The sequence below is a fragment of the Rhopalosiphum padi genome, chromosome 3 (assembly GCF_020882245.1).
Source record: "Rhopalosiphum padi isolate XX-2018 chromosome 3, ASM2088224v1, whole genome shotgun sequence".
Taxonomy (NCBI): Eukaryota; Metazoa; Arthropoda; class Insecta; order Hemiptera; family Aphididae; genus Rhopalosiphum; species Rhopalosiphum padi.
In genome coordinates this window covers 28629785-28656579 of record NC_083599.1, presented here as the reverse complement: position 1 = coordinate 28656579, position 26795 = coordinate 28629785, and the positions used below count along the sequence as shown (strand labels likewise).

At 26.2% G+C, this 26795-nt stretch overlaps 2 protein-coding genes and 1 pseudogene across 3 annotated transcripts; 1 reads left to right on the top strand and 2 right to left on the bottom strand.

Annotated features, from left to right (window-relative positions):
* Window positions 1-3989: 3989 nt before the first annotated feature.
* Window positions 3990-8599, bottom strand: LOC132926503 (uncharacterized). Of its 2 annotated transcripts, none has more exons than XM_060990869.1 (11): window positions 8499-8599; window positions 7343-7408; window positions 7121-7281; window positions 6845-7029; window positions 6703-6782; window positions 6477-6625; window positions 5587-5694; window positions 5430-5525; window positions 5261-5339; window positions 4377-4538; window positions 3990-4317 (listed from the first exon to the last, which is right to left on the bottom strand). In XM_060990869.1, the coding sequence occupies exons 2-11, from the start codon at window positions 7347-7349 to the stop codon at window positions 4115-4117; spliced, it is 1230 nt and encodes a 409-aa protein (XP_060846852.1). In that variant the 5' UTR covers window positions 7350-7408; window positions 8499-8599; the 3' UTR covers window positions 3990-4114. The 2 variants fall into 2 exon arrangements, with proteins under 2 accessions (XP_060846852.1, XP_060846853.1); XM_060990870.1 differs by having other exon boundaries at window positions 7374-7408; window positions 8499-8597.
* A 1903-nt stretch (window positions 8600-10502) lies between these two features.
* LOC132924967 (uncharacterized) lies at window positions 10503-16351 on the top strand (annotated as a pseudogene).
* A 1899-nt stretch (window positions 16352-18250) lies between these two features.
* LOC132926396 (uncharacterized) lies at window positions 18251-25415 on the bottom strand. The gene is made up of 8 exons (XM_060990744.1): window positions 25167-25415; window positions 24493-24741; window positions 23976-24067; window positions 23506-23812; window positions 21702-21793; window positions 21229-21538; window positions 18542-18723; window positions 18251-18454 (listed from the first exon to the last, which is right to left on the bottom strand). Exons 1-8 carry the CDS (start codon window positions 25386-25388, stop codon window positions 18304-18306), a joined length of 1605 nt encoding a protein of 534 aa, XP_060846727.1. The 5' UTR covers window positions 25389-25415; the 3' UTR covers window positions 18251-18303.
* Between the last annotated feature and the right edge of the window lie 1380 nt (window positions 25416-26795).

Sequence of the window (26795 nt, the reverse complement as noted above, 5' to 3'; positions counted from 1 at the left end):
AAAAATTCAAATTACTGACTTAAGAAAAAAAAATTGTTTTTTTTTTTATTATTGTATATGTATACATAATTATTAAATATTTCAACAAATTTGTATTTTATTTTTTTTTAAATTTTAATTAAACTATAGTCTATAAGTATAACTTTATTATAGGTACTATGAAAATTAAATTATTACATACAGTGGCGTATAAAAATGTGAATTTCTGATATGACAATTATAAACAATAATGCTATAATAAATAACATATATGTAGTAAAAAAAAATTGTAAAAAAGTGTTTATTAAATTTGTGGGGGAAGGGGAGGTCTAAAGTAATATTACTCCATCGCTTTCATAATTTCTTAAAAATATTACTCGTACCTAAATAAAATTCGTGGAAATTCCAAAAATGGCCGTGCTAATTTACGCTAATGTTTGGTAAAATATTCAAGCTACATAAAATATAACTTTCGTTCAGTCAAAATTTAACAGTAGGTATATCAAAATCAATAATGTAATATATTTGTAATAACATTAAAAACAAATCGAAAACGACATATTAAACGATTTAAACGACATACTGCTCATAAATTGCAATTCTATTATAATATAATATATATGTATATACTGTGTAGTTTAGAGACCACTATTGATAGGTATGTACTATGTATTACGATTTGTACAATGAACTCGAAAACCGTACGTCCGATTTATGTGACGAAAAAAATATTGAAATAACAATTGTCAAATATACCATTATTCTATTTATACTGTTGTATACAAATAACACCTATACTAATATAGTACAATATAAAGTCATGCGTAAACAATATTTTCGTTGGCATGTCGAACAATGTAAATGTTTATAGTATTTACACGTTAGTTTAAAAATATAAAGTAGAATGTACAATAATAACGTTGGCAACTTTTTGTTATTTTAAATATAATCGATTTACACAACGCATACTAAGAGTACTTTATAAGTTTGGTTATCTTCCATCATTGCAGAATTATACGCAACTAGACATTACAGATCTTTTGTGATTGTAATTATTGGCTAATTATAATTTTACTAAACATGAGGCATAAACTCACCAGAAGTAATATAAATAATTTAATAAAATAATAAGTATTAGTTTATTTTCTAAATACAAAATGGAACCTAATTAATGAAAAAACACACAAAATAATAATAAAGTAGTTTAATTTTAATATAAAAATAAATAACAAAGAAATAAATATGTTTATTTAATTAGTTAATCAGATTTTCAAAGTTTCCCACCTGACTATAAACAAGCTTGAACTCTAAATGAAACACTTTTTGTTCCTTTGTTTTAACGACCGATATTCGTTTCAAAAAAAAAATGAAGATAGTACCTAACCATTAACAACGCGTATAACTCTGCAATTATGGAAAATAGAAATTAGAAAACCAAACTTAAATAAAGTATTCTAGGTATTATTCAGTAAAATAATACACAACCAAAAAAACCTATACTAAATATTGAATTATTTGGAGTAATACGAGATTTATTTTTAAAAATTCTAAATTTTGATAAATAAAAGTTTACTTTTTTCAATTTAATAATAATAATTTGTATAATTCTGGTTTAATTGCGTATGTTGGTTAATAAGATAATTAAATAGCTTTAAATTAAAAAAAAATATATGTTAAAATATTGAAAAGTTTTGAGGAAACATAAAAATTGCGCGGTAGGTTTGGTTTTATTTAAAAAAATAGTTAAATTACCCATAACTTCAAAAATATTAAAGTTAGACCCCTCTTTAAAGGATATTTCTTCATCATTTTAGGTATACACTATGCTTTTAAATGACGTCGGCCTGACCGGCCGGAACACATTGTATAACACATTATAATCACTTCTACACATCCCTACGCGATTACACTACCCCTGCTGTAGAAAACAATTCCACCACTGCGGAGTGTCGCCCAATTGAAAAAGAACCAATATTCGGCAAGCCGCGACATGTTCTCTCGTTGGGACAGAGTACCTACATTATTTTGATACATAGAAATTTCATTACATCAATTAAATTGACACGAATAACAATTTAATGGTCAGTAGACACAGTATTGTAGTGTGTACTGTTACTAGTGTTACTACTCTTACAACTATTATAGTACCTAATTATAGAGTATAAAGCAGCGGCCGGTTTCTACTAAAACTGTCGATAAATTTACTGTTAGAGTGAATAATTTGCATTGTATACATTTTGAGCAAAGCCGAATCTGTTTTTATCAATTTGTTATATTGCCCGATTAAGTTGCAAGCGAAATAAATCTTAAGACATCCATAACTCTGTTCAAATACTTCAAATTTTACGCAATCGGCGGCTTTGTAGGTGTTTGTCGGGCAGTGGTTATAGAACATCCGTTTGTCAGTTTTATCACAGAAACAAGTCAACTATTTGTAAGCACACAAGTGTGTTTGCCATTTGCGCACAAGTCAGTCACCGAATGTCCGAGTAGGTATCTTAATTAAACTAAGTATAATAATACGAGTATATATAACTATATACAAATTACAAATTACAAGTACCTACTAAGTACTAAGTAGGATACGTAATTGTAAAGCTGGTTACACACGTAGTGGTTTATATCCGCCTACAACTCAACACGGAGTTATTCAATTTGTATATTTGTATGAGAAAAACCGCTTGTTTAATTTTGGGCGATCGACTGCTTCCGCTTACTAAAACCCGCATATATATATATATATGTAAGCAAAACGGTAGACGCGGTTTCTAGCCGCCGCGGATAAAAATTAAAAACCACTGTATAAGCAGCTGAAAATAGTCAACGATATACTCACGTTGGTGTCAAAGTAATAGTTAGATTTCTGTATCTATATTCTATAGATAATCATTTGCACCGACAGATTTATTAGAGGGTATGCCTATAAAAACCTAAGCCAGAGATGTAATATAGAAATTTTATAAAAATTTAATATTCTTATTGTATATTTGTATGGTGAAGTTAATTAAATAGTACAGAAACAAATAAAAGTTGAATAATTTATTATTTATAGTTTATTATAATCATAATATATAATTTTGTATAATATAGTATTTCAGTACTATAAATAAGTTTTTAAGACATATTGTCGCTAATTTATTTTTAAACATTTATATTATATAAAAATAAATAGTTGTAGATTAATTAGAAACTGTTTTTTCTATCTTTTTATCACAATTATTGCCCATTGATCATAATTTTCTACATCGCTCAAGCATAATTAACTATAACAACTGATTATACATATTGACCATAATAAACATGAAAATGGTCACTCTTAGCAGTCTTAGCAATAAAAATTAGAAATGTAACTATTAAATGTTTATAATAAGGCAGGAAATAGTATACATTTATGATCAAAATATATACAGATATTGAGAAGAGTATGTTTAAAACTAAAATATTTAGTCAATTATTTTTTTTTATATATATATTAGAAATAACATTAACCACAACTTTACACATTATTAATTTATAATAACTGTACACAATAGTCCGACAAAGGTATCAACATATATAGAAAAATATAGTTATTTTCTCCAACGAATTATCTTCATAAAAATTATTATTATGTAAATTCGAAACTTTTATAAGAATTTGTATCAAGACACATTACATTAAATGAAATTTAATTTTGACATAGCATAGTCTCCATATTTACTGAAACATGTATTAAAAACTAATGTAGATAATAAACACACAATTATATTATATATTAAAATTCATATAAATATACCAATAAAATTAATTTGTTATTATCCCATTGTCAAAAAGAGAAGGGTGGAGAGGTAACGATTTAGGTCATTTATTATTTTTATTGTTAAGAAGACTAGCTTTAATATAAAGTAAAACCAGATGTACAAAAGATAAATAAATTAAAATAAAACCCTTAACAAAAAAAACACTGTATACAAATATTTGCAAATTTTAAATAATTGAATTCCAAAGGAAATAAATAAAAATTGGCTAAGTATTTAGAATTTTTTTTCTTATTTTTATAAATTTTTTATAACATGGTATCTACAATAAAATAAAAAAAAATAGAAGAATTTGTGTCGATTGATGGATATACGCAGCAATAAGATAGTGTGGTACACTACTCAAATGCTTCATCAGAATCAGAATCGTTTTCTGCTAGTGAAAGGAAGAATGAATTTAAAACTACAAGAGCCATGGGTTTTGTTTCCAAGTCTTCATCAAATCCTGTTTTGAATTCATCTTCTTTTTTCCATAGTTCAAACGATTCTTTACTTATAATACTATCCTGATAGAGTGTATGGAATAGTCTTAATACCATTCCTAGTGGAAAAACAATTGAATTAATAATACATCTAAAAATTAAATCAATAGCAACTTACCTCCAGGATGCTCAAGTACTGCAGACATTATTTGAATGCCATACAGACATTGAACTTCTCGAGCCTGGATTTCAGGTTCTGGAAGTGGTTCAGACCGAATATAACAAGTCAATAATTTCACATGAGCATGGCCAAAGAAATCTTCATAAGAATGATTCAGTTCTAAAAGTTCAAATTTAATAATTGAATAACTAGTGTAGTGGGCCAGCAACTGGTCGTCGAAATATTTCTAAGTGTCGTTTATTTAATTAATTGAAAATATTCTAAGTCCAAATAATAGATTTCTGATGTAGACTGATGTGAAGGTGCTTGCGCTAACTCTGGTAAATCATGTCTGCAGGAGTCCTCTCCAGGGCCCCCTTATATAGTCAGTGTCCCCTGACCTACTACCCATGTATCCTCTGGCCTATTCCTAAGTGCGTCATTTGTTCTCACGTTATTATGCATTTCAGGATGCATGTGCGATGATTAATCTACATATGACATCCGGTGATGCTTGCCCACCCACTTGTGGTCAGCTTCGCTCGAGATTAATTTAAAATCATATTTCGATTATAGGTTTACAATGTATCATTGAATTCGTTCATCTCCAATTTCTGAAGGTTAAAGTAATAGACGTTTTTAATTCTCCTATTATTATTCTTCATATCGATTAGGCCTAACATATTACCGTCCAAGTGTGTAGATACTCCCCATTACAGGTAGATGTTTATTTCTATGTCGTAATATTCCTATTACACGTCATGTTATTATAATACATGGGTAATTGCTATCCTAGTACTTAGGCCTACGTCGTAGTATCCTTTATTGTGTACTATATTATTGGTATAGGACATCAGAGCACGTAGCACTAGTATACAAAAGTATCAAAAATAGCGACTTACTTGAACCTACTATGACAATAGCTATAGTTAATGCTCGCACAAACTGAGGGCATTTTATTATTTCTGCACTGATATTAACCTTAATTAAATAAAAAAAATTAAGTTATAACACCATATCAAACATAAAAAATATAATGCAACATTTTAAATCACTAATTAATTTACTCACATTTATCCAACTATTTAATATATCATACAGTAGTTTGCTAACAGTCAGCTTCATTTTATCATACATAGCAATAGATAAAAGGAATACTCCAATTCGCTAAAATTAAATACATCTTATAAATAAAATAAAAATAACATAAAAAGGTTTAAAAACTTACATCATTTTTAAAAAACTTATTTATTTGGTTATTAGGCATAAATACATCAAGAGAAACATATTCTGACATCCTCCACTTATTGTAAATCCACAATATACCACCTTGTTGCTAAAAATACAAAAAAATATCATTCATACGGGTCAAAAATGTATTAGATATTGTGAAATAAATGATTAAATTATCAACAAAATATAAGTTACAAATATATATAACAATTAAGAAAATGTCTAAATGTTAAGCTTATACTCATTAGAAACATTATGCATCACATCAGAATGAATAGTACGTTCTATAAATTAAATAAAGTTTAATTTTAATTAGGTACAGAATGATATCAAAAAAGTTTTTACACTTAAAATTCATATTCTTTGACCAACTAAAACCATAATGTTATTTAAATATTCAAACATATTGGGTAGAACTTCAAATGTCTAAACCAGAGGTTCCCAAACTTTTTATTGTACGACCTATATTGGGATTTTTTTTTTTTTAAATTTGGTGACCTACAATATCAATGAATGACCTTTATTTATTTGTTTTGTTGTTTTAATAGATAAACTGAATTTGAACATCAACAAAAAGTAATAGACGATTGAAAAATGTACTATTTGAAAATATAACATAACCCACAATTTGGAAACCTCTGGTCTAATTATATAAAAAAAGTATATAAACATTTTTGATTGTTTTAGAATCTTGAAAAAAATTTAGAATAATTTTAAATTTATATGATAAAAAGAAACAAAAATGATGCAAAATGTATGCACAACAATTGAGACTGATTTGTTACTAGAAACCAGAAATAAAATTAAAGATTCATTTATTCTGCTAAAAAACATGTAACTGTAAACTAATATTAATTCTAATCAGAATTTAATACTATTACTTACTTCTTTTATGTTATGTGTTTCCTTGGAATTAAGAATTTTATTTAATACTTCTATGAAAAATTTGCTAGAATTATCTGGCCGTATTGACGTACACGAATCTTTTAAATTATTAAAATCAAAGGAAGCATTTTGTGATAATAATAATGGAGCTATAAAAAAAAATATTTTGTTTTTAAAATTCTTGTATAAATCAAATAATTAATTAAGTGTATAAATAAAAAGTTACCAATAATGGCAGCAATATAGGAGAAAAATTGAGGGTTATCCATCAAATAATCATTCCAATTTTTAAGGACAGCATCAATTCTTTAAAAAAAAACACACAACAAAAATTAGTATATTATATAGTTTGTAAAAAATAAATTCACCCTTGAGTTATTGCCTCTATTGAAAGAATATTTTTAGATAAAAGTTCTGCAAATATTTTTCCTGCCACAGTTGTTCGAGTGATTGGATTATTATCTAAAGTTACAAGTGACATTGATTTCACAAATTCTTCATGTCTTGTGCGAATTACCGAAGATTCATCTTCCGATAATGAATAAATTATATTCTATATAAGAAAATACATATTATAATTCAAACAATACATTATAAATATTGTAATACTCTAAATATTATAATAAATATTATATAATACACACATCTAAATTTTTCAGTTGCTCATATTCAAAAAGGATATTTTTACATTCCTTTTTAATTTTATCAAGGATTGGATCTGCTTCTTTAACAGGCTCTTCGGGTTGTGAAATAGAAGAATTTATTGAAGTGGATTGAGCAAATTGAAGCATCATACTTTCTACGCCTGACAAAATATAAATTGAATTATTATTACATGCATGTGTATTATTAAAGATAAGCCATACCAAACATAATTTTTTATTTTTCTACACTCACATAGAACTAGCTTTCGTAATATGTTTTTATCAAATCTAAAAAAAATAGCATAAAAAGCATTAACAATAATTTGTATACAATTAAAACAAGTATGTTTAAATAATTTGTGAAACTTTGATGATTTCTTGTCATCATAGGTGTGTTTACGCGTCTTGCCTGTCCTGCACAGGCATGACCTGCGAAATTTGATCTAGCTTACATTATAAATTGTGGTACATAATATACCTAACCTTATTTTTTTCTCAGTTTCTGATTTCATATAATATTTTTTTAATTTTCATCGTGTGGACTTGTAAAGTTTATATTTATAAGACTATAAAAATTGATAATTCTAGTGCAGTAACCCCATCTATGCCACTGTTGTGCACGACCTGCAAATGAAGCCTAGACACGCCTATGCTTGTTATAATTTAGAACAGCATATGGTCATCAGCATTACATTCATTCTTATTTCCAATTAAAAATAATAATAATCAAAATAATATTTATGAACTAATTTCAGATCTTTATCTTAAACAGTTTCTTTTTGGTACAGTTGTAACTTCTCTTCACTAAATTGTATATTATTTACAACTACAAATACTACATCTCTCATCTGTATATCTTCCTCTTCGCTTAATTTAATATTTAACCTTGACAAAAAGTCTCCTATAACATTTTTTTTCCTGGTATATATATATAAGATGTTTAATTTCGGTGCATTTATTATAACGTAGGCGATAATAATTAACACGTTCACGTCTGCGTACATTTCAGAAGTCGTGCGCTACCAGCCGCGTAAATATTGATAATATTACACTCGTGAAGACTAGGCAAATTATAAACATAAAAATGCCGGGAAATTGAAACCAGCTGTTTGTTGTTCTAAATGTTCTAATAGTTATACTGAATGACCATACTAAGTAAAATAATCGATCACAACTAGCCTAATATTTAAAATAACGAATAAAAGTAATTATCCAATGACGAGTACGAGTCGTCATCGGTTTGTAGCGCCCGACATCGAATGACAAGCTGAACGTGTTAATAATACACAATTTCTTGTGTTGCTAAAATAATATAATAGTTTTATTGTTTAATACATTTTAATTATTATGTTTTTGTATGTTTAAAATAGGTACTTACCTAAAATAATATAATAGAAACAACAATAAAAGTTTATTATTTCTATGTATTAAAAATCTTAAAATGAACGTAGTTTTTACATAGACACATTACTAAATGGACTGACCAGTGACCGTACAAAGAGAGGTTAGTATACCAACATTGTTAGAAAAAGATAGCATATAACTCAAGACGGTCATAAAAGAACAAATTACATATCATGGAGTAAAAAACATTGTAATCAATTTAAAACCATTTAGGTAGATAACAAAAATTGAAAATAACAATACATTTTAATTTTTAATTTTACAGGATAGATATAAGAACAACTTATTTGAAATCCTGTATGAAATGTTTAAGAATTTTGGCCCAATGAATAATTTTTTGACAACATTCATATAAAAAATTTGAAAAGTTTGAAAATTTGACATGCTCAAAAAATAGCTCAAAAAAAGTTTTAAAATATTGCCATGTATAGATCATGATAATATAAACATTTTGTGAAAAAATGTTAAATGTCTATACTGTTAATTTATTGTTATTCATTTTTTAAATGAAACAAATAACGGTGTCATTTAGGAAGAAATAGGTATTAAACAAATGAAAATCTGTTTTATAATTTAAATTTTATGACTGATAAACAGTCATAAAATATATACTTGATTTAATTAAAATTTAATTTTTAATATAGGTTGAAAAACGTATAAAGAACCTTGTTTTAAATTGTTTATCTTAATGATAAACAACATTTTTTTATGCATTTTTAACTATACCAAATAATTTGTAATTATTGAGATTTAGACAATTTTTTAAAAATTCTTAATTTAAATGCTTATAAAAAAATATTGTAAATTTTTGATATTTTTTAATTAAAAAATGAAAATCTTATTAGGAATCTTATATTCAATTTTGAAGCATTTTTACCTATTTATATATTTTCAACAAAAATTTCAATTGTGTATATAAATAGTTGAAAAATAATTAAAATATTTTGAAAATTATTCTATATACATAATATATATATAGAAAATGGTGAAAACTGAAAACTAAGTTTCTGCGATTATTTGGTTGTGAATTATAACAAATCAAAGAAATTAATTAAGTAAAAAACTTGTTTAGTATAAAAATGTTCATCTTTCTTAACATTTGTTGTACCCGATTATAAAAAAAGTACAGGACATTTTTAATTTTGACCTGTTTAAACTTTAAACTAACTTGATTCAATTTTCGATTGAAGCATTTTATCGTATACTTATCTATCCATTCGGTCCTATCGACTATCGTGTACACAAACACAAAAACACACATCATCGTAAAATCAATACATCTATCGTTCCATTCAAAATCTAAAATACAGATTGTCAATGAAACATCTACTTCACTCGCACTTATTGATTGTAAATGATTTGTAGTCGTGCTTAGTTATATTATATTGTCGATGTTGAATAATAAAATACGGTTTCTTGATTTCTTCACTATACATATATGTCTTCAGTAGTTCAGTCATTATATTGCAAAGACTTTATAATATCATAGTTTTAAATTTGATTTATTATAAACTAATTGTAATTTGTATCTTAAAAGTTTTTAGCCGATTAGATTATTGTTTATCTTAATTAGATACTTATATAACTGCAGTAGATCGAAAACGTAAACGAACTATTAATTATTATAATTTGTTGATACACTCGTGGAAAATTGAATATAATTCGTAGATTACATAGACTCACTAGGGATATCCACAAATGTAAGCATCTGCTAATTCTACTATGATTATTTATTATTCAATTACAACGAAATTAAAAAACAAATTTAATCAAAAACTGATTTCTCACATGGGAGGATAGGTAAACTAACATAATATTGCATTAATCGCGTATAGCAATGGCTCGTGAATCATGGAACACGAGTTATCGACGCCATCGTTTTATATAAAATACGAATTACATAATAATATATGCTTATATCAAATGGTATCCGCGCGTATGGGGAAATACATAAGTTGTAGGTTCTCGAATAATTCTTATGGAAAAAAATGTTTCTACAGAATTAGGTTTGGACTTGAAAATTGGTATTATTAATGTATTAGTGTGTTTTCTGATGCATAATACCTATTATATCAAAATTATTATTTAAATTCAATATATTTATATATTATAAATAAGAAAATGGCAAATACGTAGGTATATCATGAATTACATGTACATTGTACAATACGCGATATGCATTTATGCGACAAGAAAATCAAATGTGTAGTTACGAAGTTTACGTATATCCTCGTACTGTTATTTTCCATGTGCAACGGCACCTCTCATTGTGGTGGTTCATAATAATGTACCTATATTATGTAATATGTATATACTATAGTATTGACAGTATTGTGTATGTATAAATTGTATATAATATATTATTATATACCCGCATCCGATCCGATGGTTCAAAAGCCAAAGGTAAATCATCAAATTATCGCATAATGTCGGGCGCGTCTAATCAAGTTCGTTTCAGTGGTGTTATTACTAATCATTTCGCCGACACGTTAATTAATAAATACACGATTATATATTATTAATATATAGGTGAATATAATTAATAATGTATAGCTATGACGTCAAGTCGAAGTATTATATCATATTGTATTATTCTCAAAATATCCGTCAATATTATAATACGTGTAATTATATTTGCGACAGCAATATATTGATAATACCGTGTTATGAGTACATTCCACTGACCCCCCTCAATGAACCTATTTAAAAAAAAATAGTTCACTAATTAATATGAATTTGTATGACTATTTTCGGAATTTAAACGACCCTTGTTTTCCTAAATAGTATTTTAATACTCTTACCAGTATTACTCAAGTACTTTACGAGATTGGCTATGACCTTGTGGGTTCATTTTACTTATAAACACGAAGCAGTATAAACTATGTATAAGAATTTAACTTGATTTACATACATATTATAAAAGATTATTATTTTTTGAAGAAATCTGTAATTGAATTCTGTTTCATTGAACTTATAGTTTTATAGTATTTTTCTATAGTGAATAATGCTTTAAAAACATCGACATTGATTTCTGACTGGAGCAAAAATTTACCGTTACGAATAAAAACTACATTCGGCTATCGATGAGTTAAAATAGTAAATACGATAAGAGTTAAGAGACGATTAAGAAATAACGATGAAAATTCTATAATTATCAAAAATAGTAAGCTAAATTTCTACATGATTGTATAGTAAATTAATAACGAAAAGATTATAAGAAATAAATTTAGTGCATACATTTTGAATTATCGAGCGTTGAATGGATGAGACTTCGAATTGTCACTTGTTAGTGGCCAGTTTTCCCAAAATTTAATTTCGAATTACCAATTGTACTTAAATGAATGGTTTTTAGGTATTCGAATTACCTCAAGATTTTCTAGGGAGCGAGCATTTACTTCGAATTACCGAACGTTTCGAATTATCGATGTTTTGAATTATCGAGAGTCAACTTCGACTATATTTGATTTACTTGAATGATGTCAGATTTATCTATATTAGTTTATCAACTTATTTTTAAAATGGTTAAGTGAAATATTTTGTTATCAGGACTTCCGACATACACATAGTCATTCAATATATATACCAATGCGGCAATGCAAAATAGTTTTATTAATTTTAAAAGTTTTTTTTTTAATTAACCATTGTTTAGTAATAATATGAATATATGATCATTTTTTTATTGAAATTTTCTCAGAAATATCCAATAAATTTAAAAAATGTTCCTATTTTACAATGTCTAAAACTAATAGCTCACGTGCTTTGTTTTAAATCCAAAAATTATTACAATATTTGTGCAGTTTTTGAATTGTTAGCCAATGCATATTAATAAATATATTATATAGGTTTATAGGTACAAATACGATAAAGACGTTAGTACTAACTTATAAACTTATAAATTTATAATTCAATACGATAAAAAATGTTTTAGGAATTGTTTTCTTGGATGAAATTGATAAAATCGGTGTTGTACCAGGAATTCATCAATTAAGGGATGTTGGAGGTGAAGAAGTCCAACAAGGAATATTAAGAGTAATTTTGATCATTAATTCAATTTCATAGTGATTTTCTATATTAATGTTTTTTAATGGTGCTCATTGATCTATCTCTTGTGATGTCATACATTTTTTTTTATTATTATCAGATATATCAGTATCCTTTTTTCCTAACAAAATTATTACTTATTAGTAGGGTGCGGATTTGTATGTATTAAAAATTCAAAAATATGTACATATATATGTATTTAATTTTATTCAAATATGTAATTAAAAATACAAAAATTGTAAAAAAAAATGTGTTTATTCTTGACAAAAAAATTTTAAAATGAGTATATTAAAAAAGTACGTAAATATAAATTATACAACACTACATTATATTATTATTTTATTAATATTAATTAGGAATACATTAAAATTAAAAATTAAAAAGTAAAAATTTCAAAGTAATTAGTAAGTATTCATTCATTGGAGTTTGAATCTCAAAATAACAACTCATAATATAAAACGGCGATACATTACTAATTCTGTAAATAGCTCAATATTTAACAAAAATATGTAATATCAGTAAAATATGTAATTTAGATTAAATATGTAAAAATATGTAATATCAACCATAGCTTAAAATAATCAGATAGTCCTGTAACATATTTCTGTAAAGGAATCATTCAAATATTATCATTCACGACAAATATGTAAATACATACAAATCCGCACCCTACTTATTAGATTGAACATTTAATCTATTATGCAGTATAGCAGAGAACAGCATTGTCAGCATTAATGTTTTTAAATGCAAAACAGTACAAAACAATATTGGTGAACAAAATAATTGTTAATTTTACGAGATAAAATTGATAATAAAAACTAATAAATATATTTTTCATTTTAATTCGACATTGTATAACCACAATGTGATTGTACTAGGAAAATAAATCAGAAAAAATTACAAATAATAATAATATAAAATTATAGTCTATTTTATATTATTTTTTAATAATTAACTATTTTCAAACATGTAATATTTTTATTGAAGTTTTTATCCTTTTTTCTCCGACTTTTTGCCCAAGACTGTATGGCAAGGCTGGGCAAGTTAATGATTTTTTTTTAACATGTTAAGTCATTTTAAAAATAATAAAGTTAAATTAAGTTAAAAGTTACTCATATTTTTTTTGTTAACTCGTTAAGTTAAAAGCTAACTTTTTAACATAATATTGTTTATTTAATAGTTTTTCTTTACGCTCAAGAAAATTACCAGGGAAATTTAAAATGATACATCAAAGTACCAACTAGCTATCGAAAAACCTGATTTTATAAAATAAATCCTAAAATTTTGAATTATTCTTGCATTATTCTTTAGACAAGAATTAACTTAATTTAGATACTTTTGAATAAAATTAACTTGAAGTTAACACGTTGATTTTAATATTATATTGTATATTATTATCTTTACAATAGTATTTTTATAATATATCTTATATTTATTGTGTTTCTTATAGATGTTGGAAGGTACTGTTGTTAATGTACCAGAAAATAAACAAGAAAGTTTCGAAATGAAATGAAACAGTACAAGTTGATACTAGTGATACTACTAATATACCTACTGTTTGTTGCTTCTGGCGCATTTACTAGTCTTGATAGATTTATAAGTCGCAGGATAAATCAAAATGTAAAGACTAAATAGTTTATTCATATACGATATACTATCTTAAATTGGGTTTAGTTAATTAATTGTTCTTATATTCAGTCTAGGATTTGGTGCAGAAATTGATAGTGAAAGGGAAGTAGAAGAGCTGCTGAAATTAAATGTACAATGCTGAATGCACATAATAAACACAGATTTCTATATAGAAATATTAATATAGAAGTATGTGATAAATGATAATAGATGACGAACTTTAAAAGAAAGGATAAAAGATGTCATAAATATGACCATATAAGCTTATTATTTAAGTATATAACCTAATCCGACCGTCAAATTCTGATTGTACTAAAAATTATTGCATCATTTCCATCTCGTTTAAACGATCCATAAAAATTGGTCCATGTGCAGCGTGTACAAGACTACTATTGATAATTTTACTTTTCCAAAAAAAAATTGTAACTATTAATTAATAATATTAATATACAAAATATTAATTTATATTAATTTTTGACATCCCGTTGCCATTATCCATTGACATATTATTATTATGTCTATGTCATTATTACACATATATTATCATGAATGATTATAATATAATTTTGGTAGTGAGTTTACTGATAATATTATGTTAATTGCAATTTTGAATTTTCAGTAGCACTCATTGCTATTTACTCATTAGTTTATTTCATTAGTTCATTACTCATTTCTCCTGGCTGTGAGTGAGTGTAATTTTAGTTATATTTGTTTAAATTGTCTGTGCCAGCGTACCCCGATGCTGTTTATTTAAACTAATATTTCTGCCCCTACTACATACAATGCCTAGTTGTTTTATTTTGTGGTAGAACTAGAAATGTTAAAACAAAATCTGAAAACATAACTTTTCACAGGTAAGTGTAACCTAAGTATTACACCAAGTAATTACCAAGTATTCAAATACTTTTCAAAATAAGTATCTGTATTTGTACATATTTATAGTCAGTATATATGACTTTACTGTTCCAGGTTTCCCTCAAAAAGTTTTATTTTGTTAAAACGGCATGAATTTATTATTAGTAATAATCGAAAGCTGGAAGATATCAATAAAAATAGTCTTATATGTTCTTGTCATTTTAAACCAGAGTCTTTTATTGTACACGATAAAAATAGAATATTACAAAAACATGCTGTACTAACAATAATAATAGCAAGAGTTAAAGGTGTAAGTATTTAGTTAATATATTTATTTTATTTTTAAAATAGTTTGAATTAGTGTTTTTTTTTACTTATTTTTTTATATTATAGGCAAAAACTGTATTTTCCGAACTTAAAGAAGAGATGATCCAGCCAACCTCATCTATAGATGGTAGTTCAAATCTTCAAATGAAAAGGATCTTGGTTAAAGTAATTACATTTTTTTTTTAAATTCATAGTGATTATACCTAGTTATAATAACTTATTTTTCAGGTAACTGATAATAATGAACTTGAGCATGGTATTCTACCACTAATCGATCTTGAATTGAATAAATCTATGGCAAATGTATCATCAGATGCAGTTAATTCATCAACTAATATAGCAGAAGTAAGCTACTCATAAACTAAGCTTATTAAAATGTATTATTTATATAAAAATATATATTTTTTTAGATTACTGATAATAGTGAATAATACATTACAATTTAATAATAACGATTTAGATCAGTCTTTGGTAAATACATCACCAGATACATTTGAATCGTTTAATTCATCAATTCCTACTGTTGAGGTACAACATTTATAGTTTTTATAGTTACTTTTTTTAGTAATTTATTTTATTTTATAATTATACTTTAGGAAAAAGTAAAGTAAGCTTATTTAACAGCATCTAAGACTTCTGTTGATGATACACCAAAGCAATCATTTCTTAAATATGGAATTCGTCAGTTATTAAATGAAATTCAGATCAAAAATAGTAAATTAAAAGCATTACAACAAACTATTCGCCGTCAAGATAAAAAAATTGTTATCATGTCAAAAATCATTAAAAATTTATAAAAATAAAAATGATTCTGATGTTTTTTCTGAATCTTTTGGTAATCATGCTAATTTAATAACGAATTGGTCTTAAAAAAGCTTAGAGATAAAAATGCCTAAGAAATATAGTCCTGCTATTGGGTAATTACTAATTACTAATTATCATTATATTTTTTTTCCCACAGCAGTAGCACCTTAATTCAGTTTTCCACATTTACGCACTTTGGGAAAATGGTATTCACATGTAGATGATAATCCTGGTTTTACCAATAAAGCTTTTAAATCTTTTATTTTAAAGACAATGCGTTCTAAAATTCCAATTTATTGTAGTCTCATGTTTGATGAAACGGCTATACGACAACATCTTGAATTTTGTGGTACAAAGTGTTATGGCAGAGTTGATTTTGGCAACAATTTGGACAGCGATTTTTTAGATTTAGCAAAACAATGTTTGGTATTTATAGCGGTTTCTATAAATGAGGGTTGGAAACTTCCAACTGGTTATTTTTTGAACATTATTTTAAGATTTACTATAATTTAATCTTGATATTACTGATTTCATAGGGACGATGGTACCGTGAAAGTTAGAACTTCGACAAAGAGAGCAAAGTCATTATGTGTGACATTTGACCAACCTAATGGAGATGAATAATTAAAATCCAATGATCAGTGTATACATCCAGAATATGGACAAATAGCTTGATCATTTACTTTACTTGGACGCAGTTATTAAACTAAAATGCTCATTAGTTTATTATAGTATGAATTTTTTTAAAACTTATGAAAAATTACAACTGTTTTTGATGATTAAAAATTAATAAAATACTATCATTTATAAATTGTTTTTGTATGATCATTATATCCATGTACATATACATTACTGCAACTTACTGTATACCTAATAGACTTCCTTGTTTGGATGATAGGCAGAAAAAAACACAATGTTCTTTCACTGCACTTTCATCCAACATACCATTCAAGCTAAATTAAATAAACAATTATTTGATGAAATTGTCCAATTCAATTAGACAATTTGATGATTTTTTTTTCACTTTGTGAAATATAGTCTTCTTTTTAGTTATTTATTACTTTTCACCAAATATATTAACATTTATAAATAAGATATAATTTTCAAAAACTTTTGGTCATTTTGTGCTATTAATAGATGTTTAAAGTTTTCATGTATTTTTAATTTATTTTTCAATTAAAGTATACAATATTTTTTTATTTAAAAACTGTTAGCAAATTTTTTTAATTATTCTTGCCATAATTTAAAAAAATAGTAAATATATTGTTGTATTTTTTTTTAAATAACAAAGTTAAAATTTTTATATTTTTTTAAATAGTGAAAATACATCCATTATAGTGATCTACTCACCATCTCTCTATTATCAGTGGCGTAGACATGATTTCTGAATGGGGAGGATAAAAAAAAGCTAAATGGGAGAAGAAAAATCCCCCATCCTCCCAAAAATTTTTACTTTGGTAGTAAAATATAGGAACAAACAATGAGGAACGATAAATATAATTTGAATTGATTCAAAATTCACATTAAACACAATAATATGGAAGATTATTCACTCCAATACTCCATAAATCAAAACTTCTGTATTATAAAATGCTACATCATTAAATGTATAAATAAAATAAATAATAATTAAATTAATAAATCTAGTTTTCTATTTTTTTTTTTTACTTGTTAGTTTAAGACTTCTGCTGTAATTAAATATTTCTGTAAACTAGCATAAGTGTTAGGCCATTTAGCCGTTCCTGTAACTGCATTTTCACACATTTTCAACAATCCCGCGAGTGTCATTTTTAAATTTCTCATAGATAAATGGTAGGTACTATTTACTATGTATACACGGTGAACTCATGGGTGAACTAAACCTGTAGATCTCATTAGTCATTTCTCATAACTTCATAACAACGATAATATCTGATAACATATTAAACACAGACTCACAATGGAAGCATAGCCTTTTTAGTCGCCTCCTTCATATACGCAATATGCCACTGTCTACTATACAGCAAAGTGATACCCACTTGCCCACCCTTTTATTAAATTGTTATTTTTTGTAATAAATTAGTACAGACATTGATAAAAAATATAATTTAATTATTTAATTTGTACAATAACAGTAGCTGTAATTAAACATTAGAAATTCTAAGACAAGGTAGTCTCATCAATGACTTTAGCTGTTTAAATACTGGCTTGAGATCTTGCACCCTGACCATCATGGCGTTTTCTGGGTTCATCAAAACGTCAATTCTTTGCACAAACAACAAATTCAATTGTGCACTGCCAAACAAACATAAATTAATAATTTTTGTCAATTATCATTAGAAAAATAATAGGAGGAGGAGCAGCAGGAGCAGTAATACATACCTATCCGCTCTAGTTAGCTGAATTTTTAAACCATTTTGTAAGATATTAACACATTTTGTGACTGAGCCCATAGGAAGATGCTCACTAATCAGGTATTTCAAGCCTATCATTAAGATTGTACTATCATATGGCATAGAGTTTATGCAGTAGATTTTTTCCCGATTGATTTCTGTCACAAAGATCTGTATTAAGAGTACATAAATAAATATATTATACATTTATACACATGCTATAATAATAATAATAAAAAAAAAAATGACGATATTCTACATAGAAAAGTTGAAAATAGCCAAATATAAGTTATTATTTTTGTTAGTAGTCCAGGTCGGTTATTTATTATTATATTGCAATTAACTGATAAAATTATTTTTATTCTTTTAGCTATTTATATAATATTATTATTTCTTTATATCTTAGATTCTTAGTCATAGTGTAATTTTAACCACTATGTACTACTAGGTCTAGGCCCATTTTACTTACCCAATTACTTAATTATTTGAATAAACATTCATTACTATTATTATTAAAATAATAAATATAGTAACTATTCTTATGTATGTAATTTTAAAATATATCACAAAAACAAAAAAACATATAAGTTGTATGAATAACTTAATATTACTAAATATGAATACAAAACATGCGTTATCCAGTTAACAAAAATACTACAAAATTGAAATCATCTGCCTAGAGAAACATAAAATTGTGTTATAAAATTGTGAAAATATTTATCTAAACTTTATCCTTGTCTTATAATCTTATATATTGTATTTTATGAAAATTATCTATTTATCTTTAATCTACAAAATTGAATTTGATGCATATGTTATCTTTGTAAATAAATATACAAATAAATATTTTTGTAGATTACAGCCATTGATAGGTATTCAAGAATATATCAGAATAGGAAAGTAAATTATTAATTGAGGGGTGGAAATCCAAAACGTTCTATTGCCAAAATACTGATTTTTCAGGAGAAGCAATTTTCTGTATCTCCTTTTCTATAACTGAAGCACTATAAATGTAAAGTTTAATGAGTTAAAGCGATTTTAAAAAAAAAAATAAAAAAATAATTTTTTAAGTATAAACGCTATTTTTTTGTCATATAAAAATGTACAATAATACAAAATGTACCTTTTCCATTAATTTAATGGAAATAGTACGTTTTGGAAAATTTAATGAAAATAGTTCGTTTTGGAAAACCTATTAAAATGTACTCCAAAATGTGTTTTTTCCAAAATAAAAATATTTATATATTAATATTTATTGTTTTTACATTTTAACGTTTTTTATATTCTAAAATAATATGCTTAATATATGACACGTAAATACTTAATTCCAATGTCGTATCTCCAATTTTGGTAGTTAATAATGATATTAATTTACAATAAAATAATATTGATCTTAAGTTTCTGAATAATAAGTAGATATTTAAATCAATGACTATATAGTTTTGGTATACATATTTAAATGGTTTTTACTTTTTTGTATCTCCTGAAAAGTATTTAAAATATAGTTAATCATATTTAATTTATTATTAATTCTTAAATACAAAATACAATTAAAATAATAAAAATTCTTATTTAATAAGGGTCTTCTTCATAAACTCCGCCTTCGTCATTTCCAATATTATTATTATTTACATTTTGAAAAATATCATTATAAAATTCCTCAGCTGGTGTTTAAAAAAAATTATTTTATTTGAATACATCTTCCTTTTTGCTAACTTAACATGGTTTTGTTTTGGCAGGATATTGACTTGACCGATGTTCTGAAGATTTTTAAACCTTTTTATGACACCAATTCTAGTAACTTCACCTTCATATAATAGACAATTAATTTTGAAGACAAGGAAGTTTTTTTAAATTATTTGATAATATATTATTTCTATTAAAAACGACTCAAATGTGTTTAATAATTTGGGATTATATTCTTAATTTAATTTCAAACTTAATGGTTGTGATAATAACTTAATATTATAAATTATAAATTATATTTTAGTACGGTTTGGATTAACTATTCTATTTTCCTATTTCTACAACATGGGCAATAGTACGTTTTGACATAACATAAAAAAAAGTACGATTTGGAATAATTTATGGAAATAGTTTGTTTTGGCATAGTTAATGATTGGTGCCTATACTTTTAACATTGGCAATAGTACGTTTTGGCGTAAAACTGGAAAAAGTACGTTTTGATTATCTAAATATAATTTTTATGCATGGAAAAGATTCGTTTTGGATTAAGCAGTCATTTTTAACAGCTGATTTGACCAGGAAATAGTACGTTTTGGTCTATTCTGACAAAATCAATCGATTTGTCGACGTTTTTTTTTATAAGAATCGATATCTAACTCGTTTTTGTCAATTTTGGCAATAGTACGTTTTGGCCACCCCTTTATTTAGTACAAGTTAGTTAAGCTATCAACTACATAATTACTAGGCAAAAGTGTAATCATTTTACAAGTATTTATACTTTTATAGTTTTATATTAAACATGTTAAATTATTAAAGGATTTTATGTACATTTATTGCTTACTACTTATTTTAGAGTAGAAGTACACCAATGGAGAAGAAAATATATAACAGTATCAAGCATTAATATTTTATAAAGCCGTGAAAATTAAAATTATTTTATTTTATAGTCCTACATTTATAGCCAACTTTATTATTATAAGCAATATTCACCTGATATTCAGTAGACGAAAATGAGTCATGCATCATAATCTCTATATGATTTAGATATTCTTCGGTAAAAGAAGGATGGCTAACTGTATTTAGTTGCGTTGTCGGATCTGGGCTAGTTGGTGAAGATATTAAATCAATCGATTCATTTAATGTGGAACTATTGACAATTGTACGACGAGTTTGAGTATAAGTTAGCTGTTGCTGTTGATACTGTTGTAATTCTCGACTGTTGTTTGAGCCATCTTCTATGAAGTTTTGATACATTTCATTGGAGTATGACATAACGTCATGATTGAATATTGGATTTAATCTAGTTGTTATAAATTAATTAATAGGTGCAAAATCGGTGTATAGGTGGTTAGATTCTAAAATACTATATACAAAATATTTTTTTTATATTTTTGGAGATTTGAAAATTTGATTATTTTGATTACATTCACTCCACATTTTGAATATCTACTTGGACTACTTACAAAATAGCCATTGGTGGTGGTGGTAGATGACTTAAATCACTGAATGAAGTACTGTCGGGTGGCATGTGGCCCTGAGGTACTATTTCCGTGCCCTAAAAATTCAATAACCACAAAATGTGAAAAACTGTCAATTAATAATTATACAAACAAATATTATTGTAGATTATAGCCATTGATAGTTATCTCATAATATATCAGAATAGCAAACTAAGTTACATGGTCTATTCTAAACATTTTTGTCATCAACGCATTTAATTCCCTCTACCCCTCTACCGCAGATCACATTAATAACTCTACTCTAAATTTTAAACTATCATTTTTTATATAAATATACTAATAATATATTAATTTATCAATATATTTAATAAATGTTCCAAAAATGAATATATTTGACCAAAAAATGTTCAATACAGTTTTTAATATACAATTTTATTGTGTAATATAAGTATAAAAAAAAAGTTTTAATAGTTTTAATTTTTTGTTGTATATTCTTCTTTGTGCTCCTACTGTAGTACAAGTACATGGGAACTATGTTTATGTTCGGTGTAAGCAAGTATAAGTAATCGACTTTCGAAAAATAATCTTTAAAATAATACTTAATATAACTGGTATAATAATTTAATATGTAATATTTAAAATTTGAAAATTACTCCACTGACATAATTCCCACAAAATTATTTATGGCATAAGTGGTTTTTGAAAAATTTATTTTTCGAACCATTTCACAAACCTCCACACCCATAATATCATTATAACATTTTCAATAACATAAAAATGTATTTCCAATCACGCAGAAATGTTCTCAATATCGCAAAGAATGCTCAACAGCGACTTACATAATATCCTGATAAGTTATTAATTTAGTACATCAGTACATGTTAGTTAAGCTAACGACCACATAATTACTAAGCAAAAGTGTAATCATTTTTCAAGTATTTATACTTTTATATTATACATGTTAAATTATTAAAGAATTTTATTTACATTTATTGTTTACTACTTATTTTAGAGTAGAAGTATATTAATGGAGAAGAAGATATTAAGATATATAACAGTATCAAGCATTAATATTTTATAAAGCCGTGAAAATTAATATTATTTTATTTTAGGGTCTTAAATTTACAGCCAACCTTATAATTAAAGACTGGATTTATATGCATTTAAAAGTTTCGAATATGCAAAATAATTTTTGATTATTACAGCTAGATCTGGGTATTCATTTATTATAAAATTAAAACATTAATGATAGAAAAAAATTAACTACAATATTATATATATACAATATATTTAATGACTGTGATGAAAAAATAGACAATTTGTTTGTTATTGGAAAAACAATAAGTAACAATAATATTATGTCAATCCATTTTCCGTGTATAGCCCCGGCTTAGGTCAATAGTGTTCGACGAAATAGAAAAGATAAAATTATTTGGTATGAAAATCAGTATACAATGAATTAGGTATTCTGACCTACCTACTAACTAATAAGTAATAATGAAAATGGAAAATATTAATTATTAAAAATATTTTCAATTTTTGTCTTGTGGACTAAATTTATAGATAATAATTGTATATAAAACTATAAAACTAAATAAAAACATTAAAATGTATACGTAATATGCAAAAACATGCGTTTTTATGGAAAATGTGCACTACCCAAAATATACAAAATAAAATTTTGTAATATTATTTACTTAGGTATGATTGTTGAAAATCCATTTACTGCATGTAATTGCTTATAAAAATATGAACATGTATTGCATGAAAAATCTGGTCTTTACTTATAATTATAAACAATATTCACCTGATATTCACTAATATTTGATGAGTCATGTATAATCTCTTCATGATTTTGAAGTTCTTCGGTAAAAGTAGGATGGCTAACTGTATTTAGTTGCGTTGTCGGATCTGGGCTAGTTGGTGGAGATATTAAATCAATCGATTCATTTAATGTGGAACTATTGACAATTGTACGACGAGTTTGAGTATAAGTTAGCTGTTGCTGTTGATACTGTTGTAATTCTCGACTGTTGTTTGAGCCATCTTCTATGAAGTTTTGATACATTTCATTGGAGTATGACATAACGTCATGATTGAATATTGGATTTAATCTAGTTGTTATAAATTAATTAATAGGTGCAAAATCGGTGTATAGGTGGTTAGATTCTAAAATACTATATACAAAATATTTTTTTTATATTTTTGGAGATTTGAAAATTTGATTATTTTGATTACATTCACTCCACATTTTGAATATCTACTTGGACTACTTACAAAATAGCCATTGGTGGTGGTGGTAGATGACTTAAATCACTGAATGAAGTACTGTCGGGTGGCATGTGGCCCTGAGGTACTATTTCCGTGCCCTAAAAATTCAATAACCACAAAATGTGAAAAACTGTCAATTAATAATTATACAAACAAATATTATTGTAGATTATAGCCATTGATAGTTATCTCATAATATATCAGAATAGCAAAGTAAATTATTAATTTAGTACAGGTTAGTTAAGCTATCGACCACATAATTATTAGGCAAAAGTGTAACCATTTTTCAAGTACTTATACTTTTATATTATACAACGTATACAACATGTCATGTTAAATTATTATTGAATTTTATGTTGGCATTTATTGTTTACTACTTATTTTGGAGTAGAAGTATATTAATGGAGAAGAAAATATATAACAGTGTCAAGCATTAATATTTTATAAAGCTGTGAAAATTAATATTATTTTATTTTATGGTCTTACATTTACAGCTAACCTTATAATTATAAACAATATTTACCTGATATTCCTCGGTATTAGTGGGATCAATAACTGTATTATGGTATGTCGTTGGAGCTGGGCTGGATGTTGGAGACGTTAAATCTATCTTCTCACTTACTGAGTAGTTATTAATTAGACTTCTAAAATGTTTACGACGAGTTCGAGTTAGAGAAGTAGCCTGTGGTGATGGTAGTTGTAATGTGTGACTTAAATCACTGGATGCATTAATATAGGGTCGCATGTTGCCCCGAGCTAGTATTGCTGTGCCCTAAAAATTCAATAACCACAAAATGTGAAAAACTGTCAATTAATAATTATACAAACAAATATTATTGTAGATTATAGCCATTGATAGTTATCTCATAATATATCAGAATAGCAAAGTAAATTATTAATTTAGTACAGGTTAGTTAAGCTATCGACCACATAATTATTAGGCAAAAGTGTAACCATTTTTCAAGTACTTATACTTTTATATTATACAACGTATACAACATGTCATGTTAAATTATTATTGAATTTTATGTTGGCATTTATTGTTTACTACTTATTTTGGAGTAGAAGTATATTAATGGAGAAGAAAATATATAACAGTGTCAAGCATTAATATTTTATAAAGCTGTGAAAATTAATATTATTTTATTTTAAGGTCTTACATTTACAGCTAACCTTATAATTATAAACAATATTTACCTGATATTTCTCGGTATTAGTGGGATGAATAACTGTATTATGGTGTGTCGTTCGAGCTGGGCTGGATGTTGGAGACGTTAAATCTATCTTCTCACTTACTGAGTAGTTATTAATTAGACTTCTAAAATGTTTACGACGAGTTCGAGTTAGAGAAGTAGCCTGTGGTGATGGTAGTTGTGATGTACGACCCACATCACTTGATATATTAATATAGGGTCGCATGTTGTCCGAGGTACTATTGCTGTACCCCAAAAACTAAAAAATCAATAACCATAAAATGTGAAAAACTGTCAATATACATGAAAAAAATTGCATATATGTAATATGTACATTTTAATTTTTACAGCATGTGTCTAAGAGACTAAACCAGCAGTTTGCAAATTTGTTTTTTTTTTAGTACCACTTAGGTATATTATCAATCAGTCGTGTACCACTAATGACTAAAAATAGAACAATCCAAATTGTATCAATAAATACATTTATTAATTAAAATGCTACAGTATAATTTTTTTTATTTATTAGTTTTTTAAAATAAGATATGAATTACATTTTACCACCATATGGTCTTCTGTATACCACAGTTTGAGAACCGTTGGACTAAACCAGTCAGAGTATCTTGGCCCTTAATACATTTTTTTTATTATATATAGTTATATAGTTGTATCATAGTTCTATCAATTTGATATAACAATTTTGTTTTAATTTTTTTCAGTAAAAAGATAAATATTATTAATATTAATATTATTTATTAGGATAGGCATCATACCCATAAATGTAATGCACATAATGTCATAATGAAATATATTATTAATTTAATTATATCCATAATACACAAGTTCAGTATGACACTGCATTATTATAAACATACCATTTGGTTTGCTTGTATTCTGTGGCGGTTCGTTATCACTGGATTCAGGGTCGGCCTGGGTACCTGAAGGCCCAGGCAAGAATTATTTTCTGGAGCCCAATAATAATGTTATCATTGTATTTTGGGGTAACACAGTACAGCCAGTACAGGGGCCCAGGAACTATAATACGGCAAGGGCCCAAGCAAGAATTCCGGCCCTCCGGCCTTGGCCAGGCCGACCCTGACTGGATTACTTTCAGGTATTACTGTTTGATCATCGTAGATACAAGTTTACTTAATCTGTGTTATTACTGAATACTGATGTTGTTGAAGTGTATGGAGTATTAATTTCAGTAGCAGATACATTTTTAAGGGGTTTAGTAATCCAGACATCTGATTATTTAGCTAGTGTATGATTAATAAATTTATTTTTTATCAAAAGAGGCTGGCCAAAATTCTTCAAAATGTGTTGTTTTTGGATAATGCTTCTTCATATCATTAAAGCTGATCATAAGACAAGAGTCACTTGCTTGCAACTCTTCTATGATATTCTCAATTTTGCAACAGAATTTAATATAGATCAAGTTCCAATCTTTAAACTTTCTTTTTACAGAATTGTGAGTGGATTAATATTCTATTTTAAAAACAACACTGAGGAACATATTGTGTTTTTTTTTTATGTATGGAACAAGATTTGTTGAGTTAATACGTATAAAACCAAATTTATCGTTAGGGCCATAAATAATATTGTAAAATAATTTTTTATAACAGAATTCTAAAAA